Source organism: Cicer arietinum, chromosome 4 (genome assembly GCF_000331145.2).
Source record: "Cicer arietinum cultivar CDC Frontier isolate Library 1 chromosome 4, Cicar.CDCFrontier_v2.0, whole genome shotgun sequence".
In the NCBI taxonomy this organism is placed as follows: Eukaryota; Viridiplantae; Streptophyta; class Magnoliopsida; order Fabales; family Fabaceae; genus Cicer; species Cicer arietinum.
The window spans coordinates 9,239,585-9,250,554 of NC_021163.2; the positions used below are offsets into that span (position 1 = coordinate 9,239,585).

A 10,970-nucleotide genomic window follows, 5' to 3' on the forward strand; every position below is an offset into this window, starting at 1 on the left:
TAATAATAATAATAATAATAATAATAATAATAATAATAATAATAATAATAATAATAATAATAATAATAATAATAATAATAATAATAATAATAATATGATCGATAGAAAAAGACAGCAAACCTGACTATTTGAGCTTGATGCTTTTGAAATAATAGCATATGTCTACATGACAAGAAATGAATTGGCATATAAAGACTAAAAGAGTGAAGACCATTAAATTGTAACTTAATAGTGGATAGTAATAATTTTATTACATATATGAGGGAAATTAATCTACAACTCACAGCAGGTTTCACAAGGACATAGATAATTCCAAATGAAGCACTTAAGTATGGTACCTGCATTAGTGAATTAAACTCAATTACTATCATTAAGGAAATGCACAATATGAAATTTACAGCAAGCCATATAAAGCATGTAGTACATTTGTATAAGGACATTATAACAATACATGATGCAAGATTAATAATAAAATATTCGTTATCAGTTTTACTTACCCAAGGTGCCCATGCTAATCCTGAAAGCCAAGCCTACACAAAAATATATTATGAATGAAGAGTACAATGGTATCAATGAGTTTGCTTTTAGGAAGCATGTAAGTAAAGGAAATGTAACTTCATAACTTACATATGCTATTGATGCAAGTAAGGCAGAGCATAGAATCACTTTCTCTCCCACCAAAGGATTTAGTATTGGAAGCAACACAATCTGGAAGCAGCTCACAGTAAGCACTTAAGGCACATTCAATTCAACTTAATTCTGTTATGCACACTTTTCCTTGGTAAGAAGAATCACAAAACAAACTAGCTTTCATTTTTTCAGTATATTATATAAAAATAAAAGTTATCATTTTAAACTTTAATTTAATTAATATAATTATTTTTTAATAAAAAAAGTTTACAATTGACCTTGAATATTCTTTTTAACGACGAAATTTTTTTATTAACACAACATTAAGTTTTCACTTGAGAAAATAATTATTACATGAATTAAAATATATAAATTATTTAAAATGAATAATATTTATTAGAATTCATTATTTTTTTACATAATTTTTATTAAGATTTTTGTTAAGATTGTACAATTGATAAATCTTAATCTATATAATTTATGATAATAGTTAAAAAATTATATTTCACCAAACTTTTTTTTAAAGTAAAGAATAAAAGAAGTTATTCAATATTGAAAAATAAGAAAAACATTAATTGAAGAATATTTTTTGTTTGTAATTCAAGATGGGAGGGAGTATAGTGGTAGTATTAGAGATGGGGGCACACGTGTGAGACGGTATGTGAAGAAAACCTCGATCGTCGTCTACATTCAAACCCTATTTCGCTCACCATTCGTAACTTGTACCCATCACTTTGCCCCCAATTCCATTATTCCTATTCCCAACCCTAACCCTAAACCCGAAGGAACCTTCTCATGAAATTCTCGACGCAAAACTCCACCACTGTCTCAGAACCTGGTTCGATTCCATAACCCTCGAAGAAAGAACCTTCTTCGTCTTCTCTTTCGAGTTTTCTATGGAGGGCTCTTCAGAGGATATTGGAGCCCCTGATTCATGGGAGGTCGCTGATTTGGACGAGTCCATGAACCGCTTGAACCTTTTGATATCTTCCAACAAAGATTCAAAGACTCACGACCATGCCGACGGTGGGGCTGCACCGCATCTTCCTCCTTCGTCTTCTTCTTCCACCAGTGGCGATAAGGTTTCCGATGATGCCGTCAATCAAGTTGATCAGTTCCTTCGTGAAGCGATTCAAAACCCTCGTGAACGCCTTTCAGGTAGGTTTACCCATATTTATACATATGTACCATATTTTTCCGAGAAATCGCTACTTCAATTGTGAATTATAGTTACTTCTATTGTCAAATTTATATATAAAAATAGGTTCCTAATATTGTAGATATTTGTATACGTGTTTTGAGTATGTTTATTCCGTGATACATGCTACTGCTTAAATGGCATTGTTATGCAATTGTGAATGAGCAATGTTACTTGTTTTAGATTAACGTTGCTTTATGTTCTTAAATAGTAGATTTTTTCTCCTAGACTAATTAAAGTTTCTGATTTGAGTTATCCAGTTTTACGGATGGAGCAAGATGTTCTGAATTTTATTCAAGATCCTAATCAACAGCAGCTTGAATTTAACCAGCTTCCGACATCCTATTTAAGATTGGCTGCACACCGGGTGGCTCAGCATTATTCATTGCAGTCAATGGTTTTACTGGATAATAGTTTGCCGGATGGTTCTGGATCAAGAATTATTGTTCGCAAAACTGCTGAGTGTAAGCTTCCTGTTATTAGACTTGCAGACATCCCTGTAAAGTTACCATCAGAAAACAATGCTGTAGTGAAGGTTGCAATCAAACCGAGGCCACAAAAGCAGACACAGTCTCTTAGCAATGCAAATTCAAACTCGGCAAAGAAAAACAACTCTAAAAGTGTGGAAGAGAGAAAAGAGGAGTATAATAGGGCTCGTGCTAGGATCTTTAACTCGAGCAATAATGGCAGTACAGTGGGTGTGAAGCCAGAATGTGAGACAAGGCAGCAGGATAACTCATTCCATGGTTCCTCTGGGTTTACACGCGGGGAAGATAAAACTGCTTCTTTATCTGATGTTAGTTCAAGTAGGGGCCTGGTTGGTTCTTCAACTAATATCAGCAGGGGGGTGGTTGAGTCTTCAACATATACCAGTAGAGGACTTGTTGAATCTTCAACTAATACCAGTAGGGGACTGGTTGAATCTTCAGCTAATACCAGTAGGTCTAGAAGTAGGACAGAGAGGGAGTCAGTTGGTAGGTATAGGCAAAGTAATAGGGTGGCCATATTCCGGGACCGTGAGATTGACCGCAAGGATCCTGATTATGACAGAAGCTATGATAGGTACGTGTGCCTTTTCCAATGTTATTGAGTCTGTCATGCACTTGTCCGCCAAGAGTTGTGACCTTGCTGTCTTGTTCCCCTTTATCAAATAAATAGTTTGAATTTGCACTGATGAATGATCTGTGTTGTTACTGTTATTGTGACTTGCATTTTTATATTTTTATTCCTATTTCAACCACATGCAAAATTATTATTTGTAATTATAGAATAGAGACAGAATATCTTGGGGTTTAACTCATATAAAAACATTACTATATTCCAACATCACCACTTCTCATTCCCTGTTTTAACTCTTTGAGGAATTTGGACATACATGCATTCGTTAAAACATCTCCCAGGCACAAATACAGGATCTTAGCTAAAACTTCTGTCATATTGATGAATTAATTTTATATGTGTTTTCTTGTTTGAATGAATAATTGATAAATGCTTTGGTTAACAGAGTATTTCAGACTTTCTTGTTTGTTTGCAAATGTTTTTCAAACCTATAATTTAAATTAAATTTTATGTTATTATTTATTTTAATATTAAAATATGACAGCAACAATCTATCATATTTCTTAGTTTCATAATTTTTTGTTATTTAGTAGACATGAATCACAAATGTGTGAGAAGAGAGAAAAACTGAAATTAAGGTGTAAGAAAAAGTGGAAGAGAGACTCACAAGGTTGGAAATTCCTTAGTAACTAAATGTTTGTGCAAAAGTTATGAATTGTTTTTCATACCAATGAGTGTTAGCTGTTATCCATTGTATAGTGGTAGTCATTACTCATTACATTACAGTTAAATATGTTTGTGTGGGCTGTGGCTATTATATATTATATATTATGAATGATTGTAATTTATAACTTGACTTCTCTATAGCTTGGCTGAAGTCTCCCTTGTCACTTATCAACATCTGCTATTTTGTTTCCGGAAGTCATATTATAAATAGCTGCTTCAAGCTGTCAACCCGGAGATTATGGATTTCTATGATACTAAATTTACTTTTTCGTGATTTATTTGAGCTTTTTGCACCAATTGTTTTTAAGACGAGTATAAATTGGAATACATTCTGAAGGGGAAGGGATCCATATTCCAAATACATATTCTAGAAAAGATACAAGATATGTTAAAATTGCTAATACAATGATAAATTGTTGAGGTGATTTATAAAAAAAGAAATACAGAATTTTCAATTGTCTTCACCAAACCACACCACACCCCAACTTCTTATAGTTAATGATTTTTTTTTTTTTTAATTTACTGTATTCTAATTGTAATACTAGTAAATGTAAAGAATGATATATGGTTCGAGTATGAATCAATCTGATCTGTTTTCTTCTAACTTGCATGGCAGATATATGCAAAGATTTGATCCTGGCTTTGGGTTCAATGGGGGATCCTACCCAATGCAGCCAATGTATACACCGGTATTAAATTACAACACTTATTTTCCACAGCTTGGATCCCCTCATGGCCCCCAGCGACATGCTGAACACCAACCACGGCCTCTCCCACAGCATATATCAGGAACTTGGGTTGCACAATCAACGCCTGCTGGAATTGGTTATGGACATCCAGAGACCATGATGTCACCATTTAATCCTAGTCAAGTTGGTGCACACTCATCAACCATGTATATGCATTCACCTCAGTATCCCATTCAGCACCCTGGAATGCCTTTTATCCATCATGAACATATTCACCAACCCTTTGCACAGGTATAAGCAGCTACTAAATCTCCTTTTTGTGATTGATCAAGCCCTATACTACTTCTAAATCTCCTATTTGTGTTTGATCAAGTCCTATACTACTTCTAAATCTTCTATTTGTGATTGATTCAGTCCTATACTACTTCTAAATCTCCTATTTGTGATTGATCAAGTCCTATACTAATATACTAGTATGTTTTATCAAGGTGCATAATTTCCATGTTTTATACTACAATTTTTTTAATGAAACAACTGTAAACTGTTATGTGAAGCTTTAGTTAAATAATCCTTCACTGTTGAGAAAGGCATAAAAGGAAGTTGATAACGGTTAGGAATATAGCCCAGCCTCATTTGTCGAAAAAAATATATGGGTTTCTCTATCTGAGGTTGTTACAAGTTTACTAAATCATTTGATATATTTGTATGCTAGTATAGAACCTGTACACATGGAGCATAATAATTATAAAAATTTGAATGATTAATAAAATTAGAAACAAAATGTCTGGTTGGATAAAGAAAAGTTGATGTTCTCTATCTAAAATAACCTTAATTAAGAGGCTGAATTCATCATTTGCAACTTTGTTGAAAGTAAATACAAAAGCTTCAATGGTGTTGATAATAATATATATAATAATAATACAAATTGAACGTTAAAAATTAAAATCATCAAATTGAACTTTAAAAAATAAAAGCAAACTGCAGTTATAAATTTTTTAAAGAAAACCTCTTAATGTCTCCTACTGGTGGCTTCATCTGAAATAGTTCAGCGCTTCAAAGATATATGCTAGTTAGTGCTATTTTCAGATATTCCATTTTACCAAGATATCAATCATACAATCACATTCTACAACAAATACATTAGCCTCCATAAATATAGAACTTTCTAATTAACAGGTAACATTTCAACCACTTATTGCAAATTCTTTAACAATGAGTTGAACAAAAATAATTATAAAACCTTCAGCACTAACAAATAAAATTCAATTATGAATATTGAATACAACTTAAACTTTGAAGTTTGAGTCTTGTCGAAGGCCAGTTCAGCCAAAGTTGTGAAGTATGGGCTCTTAATCATTGAAATTTAATGTGGTTTGCTACTAACTAAACAATCAGATGCAGTAAACATTTAAAAAATAGTAGAAAAACTTCAGGGTTCTGTCAGCATTTCAACGGATATATTATCATGCCACTGATAAATTGTTTTGCTTCAAATTTTAATAGAATACACCTCCAAAATTGCTTTTTGCTCTTTGATATTCTGGCTGGCTCGTGTGGGATTTGATGCTGGCTGATTAATTAGTGTATTGTGCACCTTTTTTGCACTTGACTAGGGCCGTTTTTTTTCATTCATACCGCAAATTCAATTTATTGGTTCCCATTTGCATTGGTCATGCCCTAGTTCTTTAATCTGTCAAACTTTTGCTTCCTATCCTTTAGCTTGTCCTTGGATCTAATTTTTCTCTTTTATGTACTTGATACACAGTCTCATCAGCCACCACCTGATGCAAGTTTTGGTTTGGCCCGGCCCCGTTGAGGGGCATGGGCCATGCCTGCACCCAATCAGCCAGAGCTATATAATGTATAAGATGGTGGCCTGCTGCAGCTACAATTTTATTTCAGCTGATTGGAGTGCAGGCACATAGGCCGAGTTTGGCTGGAATGGATTTGTGTATTTCTTATAATATCAACTCAACAATGATCCATTCCTCTCATCTCGGTTTTCCAAGGATGCTTTTGCATCTTCCTCGAGTCCATGACTATGTCTCGCTTGTGGGCATTGGAAATTTTGTGAGGAGCTTTTGGAGGACACGCACTGTTGCTCATGAAGAAGAGTGAATCGAGGACTTCTGCAGTACCATGGAAGTTTGTGCTTGACTTGGGTAAAGGTATGCTTTGCTTAACCTACCTATACTATGGTGTTCAATTGTTCTTCAAGCTTGACTGAGTAATTATTTCATCTTTATGTTGAAGTTCATCAAATTCATTTCCTTGAGGTTGGGTATATGAATATAGTGGAATTGTCAAAGGAACACTTCAATGTTTCATCGGTAAGTAAATTCTCCTTTCACCTTTGAAGTGAAATTATAGTGTCAAACCAATGATATGTTATTATTCACTTCAAGAAAAGATCATTACTCCCTCCGGTCCTTTTTATAAGAGACAATTGGGTTACATTGTGTATCAAATACATCCATTTTTTTTACTAAATTATAATTTAATTGTCTCATAAAAAAGACCGGAGGTAGTATATGATAGTGCAAATAATGCATTTATTCAAGTTACCTTTAAAGAATGATCCATTGGTACTTGTGTGTGTGTTTTTGTTGTTGTCAGCTTCCCGAAGAGCTAAAGGGATTTAAAATCTTGTTCGGTGGTCATTTGCCTTCAGATTGCAGGAACTTTTGCGCTGAAGATTAAACTTGAGTTTTCTATTTGCTATATACTCTGCAGTCTTGCAAATTATCCGTAACCTCGTATAATACATGGGTAACTTCTGTGGATATGAATTTGTATATTTAACTTTAGTGTTTTTTTTGTATGAATTGTTTTACCTACATTTTTTTACCTTCATGTCTTTTTATAAAGAAAATATCAATGCTGCATGCATGGAGATTTTTAGTCAAGTGTGTGCTGTGTGTGTATGGTTGACCTTGAGTTTGAATCTCTTTTACCGCCATTTTAAGAACCTTCAACTTCTAGTTTTTGGTTTCCAAAAACTAGACGTGTGTGCCTTTATTATGTGGGGTGAACAACTTTGATTTCTGACACACTTTGTCTTTGTCTCTTGTTGATAATATTCTAGTGCCCCTTCATAAAAGTTTCACACTTTGTTTAAATTCATGTGTATAAAAGTTTCAAAGTTCTAAGTTTATATTTAAGTTTATGAAGATTCCAAGCACATTGTCTGTGTACAAACTCATGAAGGATCCGAGTTTTATGCTTTATATTAAAGAGCTAGATTTAAAGTTCAAGTTTGTGTTGAAGAAGTTTATTTTATGATGTTTGGAATTTCTAAGCTTGAAAAATCAAGCTTTATTTAACAAAAGATAAAAAGGTTCGAGCTTTACATTCCAAAGTATGTTGGGACAATGATATCGATGATGCAAAATCTTAAATCAAGTGTTACCAGAATAAACAAATAATTAATTAATCATAAATTATTATTTTGATTATGTGGCTATTTAATTTGTGTTTTTGAGTAGGTTATTCAAAGATACATAATCAAATGCATTCATATAAAATAAAGATCTTACCATGAAAGAAATCAAGAACATCATGTATTACTTGAATTGGAGTTTTAACAGAAGAATATTTTGGTTATTCTTTTTTAAATACATAATTAAGACATATCATTCTTCGTGTTAAAAAATATCAAGATTGCTCAAACCAATAATCAAGTTCAAAGCTCGAGTTTAATGTCCGAAGCAAAATAACTTCAAGATCTGTTACTAGATTGATCTCCAAATTTGTTGGGTTATGGGTAAGGACATGGACTCATTGTTGTTGCATCTTTTTGCAAAAAGTTTAACTTGTTTCTGATATAAAAGACTAACATTTCACAGTTATTCAACTAGTCATCTACGTTTTTCATAAAATATAGAACCAGGAACATTTTGGTTTTATAGAAGAATATTTTAGATCAAATAACATATGTGTTTAATAGAGTTCAATCTGAGCCAACAATTTGTAGAGATTTAGTAACGACTATATTTAGCCATTTTAACCATCTTTTCGTCTATGAATGGAACATCAAAGAGAAGACAATAGCCCGAGTTTTTAAGGCAATCATTTCATACTTAAAGAATCGTATTTAAGCAACAAATTTACCACTCTTTTTTATTATATTCAATGATCACTTTATTGTTGAAAATCAATCTCAAACAAGTGTTGTGTAGATTTTAATTTACACATAATTTGTAACTTAAATATATCTCTTAAAATAGTTTGAGTATGTTATAAAAAATCATTTCAGTTATTAAAAGGTGAATTTTAAAAAACCTTTTTTGACCTGAAAGGTAATTGTAAAAATCATTTCAATGTTGAAAGGTGAATTTTGAAAACTGATCAAGAAAGATAATGTGCAAACAAGAACGTTCTGGGGCTAAATATATTAGTGAAAAATCTCACAGATTGTGAGAATTGGACGTAGTCCATCTTGGGAGAACTAGGATACATCATTGTGTGATCTTCTTGTCTTTATTTATTTTTCATTAATTAATTATATATCATCTAGAAACAATCTACTTTATTTGTCTTTTTAACTCACCGAAAACATTATGGACTTTCTGCTTGAAATCTAGATTGATCTTAAGTTAATTTGAATTAAGTTTAGGAATTAATATTTTAAAAAGGGACTACAATTGAAACTTACATTCGTTGTGATTGATATTACTACTTCATATATGACTTTTATCTTTAGAGTACTAAGATCTTGAGCTTGATATGTTGGCTTGTTAAAAATTTGGAAATGTACTAAGAAAATAACTCGGGATTCACGACATTTTATGTTTGAAGAGGTTAGAATTAGGAAAATAATTGAAATAAAATTGCCTCCCCTTTGATGTTATCATGGTAGTGACCTACCTTTGAGAAATGAAACCAAAGATCTAAATTCTTTTTTGTACTACTGCTTAATTATGAGATATATGTATTTTTTTACGGGAATGAGATAAATGTATTTTGATGTTGGGTATATGAATGTCGATTTTGTTAATGTTTGGTACAAACTAGAGTCATTTATCTATATTTCAAGCACAAACTTTACAAAATTTAAAGAAGTAATAATATTTTAAAATAGACTATAAATTGGCAAGACATAAGTTGTTCCTTTTTATACACCCAAAGCTTGCTTGTGAAACTTAAAAGTGATGATCTATTGTTTGTTAAATTTAAAATCATTTTTGAAAATTAGACATGTTAAGCTTTATAGAGAATCGTCGTTTGCTTAATTTTGACACTATTTAATATTTTAATAAAATCGATGAATTTTGTGCTAAGATGTAAACAAATGTGAGATTTGATGAAATATTATAGTGTGCATACTTTATTGCCTATGTTTAATATATAATTTATAAAATGATTTATATTTGTGAAATATAAGGGTTTTGGATTGTGGATTCTTTAGAGACTTGCCTAGTATGTGTGGGAGAATTTTGAGACAAACATATCCAAATAGGGGATCAAATCTTGAGCCTTCTATTTATTGTAAGGACATGTTTCAAGTATTTAAAATCCAAGGATGGGTTAAATAAATTTTGAAACAAATATTCGTTTGAAAAAGAATTTAGTTGTGAGCCTTCTATTTATGAGGAGAATAAATTTAAATTGTGTACTACCTAAATTATTTTGTTTTACTTTAATAATTTTAAAGTAGATATTTAATTGTGTTTAAATCCTAAACCAAGATCTAGTAGTGTCTATAGTTGATAGTTGAAATTTCATTAGCACTAAGTAAGATGATGTGATATGAAAATGCAAGAATAGTAGACCAAGACATCCGATTTTTTTATTCAAAAGGTAAAGGGACTTGCTATTAACATGCTAAAAAATTATATATGTTTGAATTGTTTATGCAATTGATGTTTAAGTGTGATGATGTATATTTTATGGTTGTTGCTATATGGTTGATGTCTTGATTATATTTATTTTGCTGTGATTATATGATTTGATCCACATGTAAAGCGGTGTATAATTGTTGATTTATTTTTATATGGAAATTTGACATTTGAATTATAATTATGCAAATCAAATCCTTGCAAGGGATAAATAATATTTCGGAATCATGTGCAATGATATGTAGTCATTGTATTAAGACGTGGTGCATAATTATCTAAGTTGTTTACATTTTGGTGTTGGTCGAGGTCCCATGAACCAAATGCTTTATTAGAATTATTTTAAAGAACTATTTTGATCACCTTAGTTTTCCTTTTTGACATATTTAATTATCACCATATGAATTTTGAAAATTTATGTTATGTGTTATAGTTAAATTCTTCAATATTATAAATCATAATTAAGATTGATTACTCTAAATGTTATCTTTGAAAGAAGTTTTATTTAAAAAAAAAAAAATCACATAGGTTTCTATTATAGGAAAAAGTTAAATTATCTTAAAATATTTTTGCAATTAGAGTTTAGAATTTTGACCAATAACGTTAAAAAAATGGGGTGTTAGACAAACTAACAGAATCTACATTTTAATATAATTTATTTATGTTCGAGTACAACTTAACCAATGTGTATAATGTTTAAACGTAACAATTTTTTATTTGCGTAGTATATTTGATATTTTGAACTTGCAATGCAACATATATACTTTTATGGGTTTAATAAACATGTACGGTCAATGTTATCAATTTTTTATGATAATAGTTACAATCATGTAG

The 10,970-nt window shown here is 31.3% G+C and overlaps 1 protein-coding gene across 1 annotated transcript; it reads left to right on the forward strand.

The window, feature by feature from the left end:
• The first annotated feature begins 1,248 nt into the window (after nucleotides 1-1,248).
• Nucleotides 1,249-7,208, forward strand: LOC101490481 (uncharacterized). The gene is made up of 6 exons (XM_004496138.4): nucleotides 1,249-1,788; nucleotides 2,089-2,890; nucleotides 4,230-4,593; nucleotides 6,068-6,470; nucleotides 6,556-6,632; nucleotides 6,919-7,208. Exons 1-4 carry the CDS (start codon nucleotides 1,527-1,529, stop codon nucleotides 6,116-6,118), a joined length of 1,479 nt encoding a protein of 492 aa, XP_004496195.1. The 5' UTR covers nucleotides 1,249-1,526; the 3' UTR covers nucleotides 6,119-6,470; nucleotides 6,556-6,632; nucleotides 6,919-7,208.
• The last annotated feature ends 3,762 nt before the right edge of the window (nucleotides 7,209-10,970 follow it).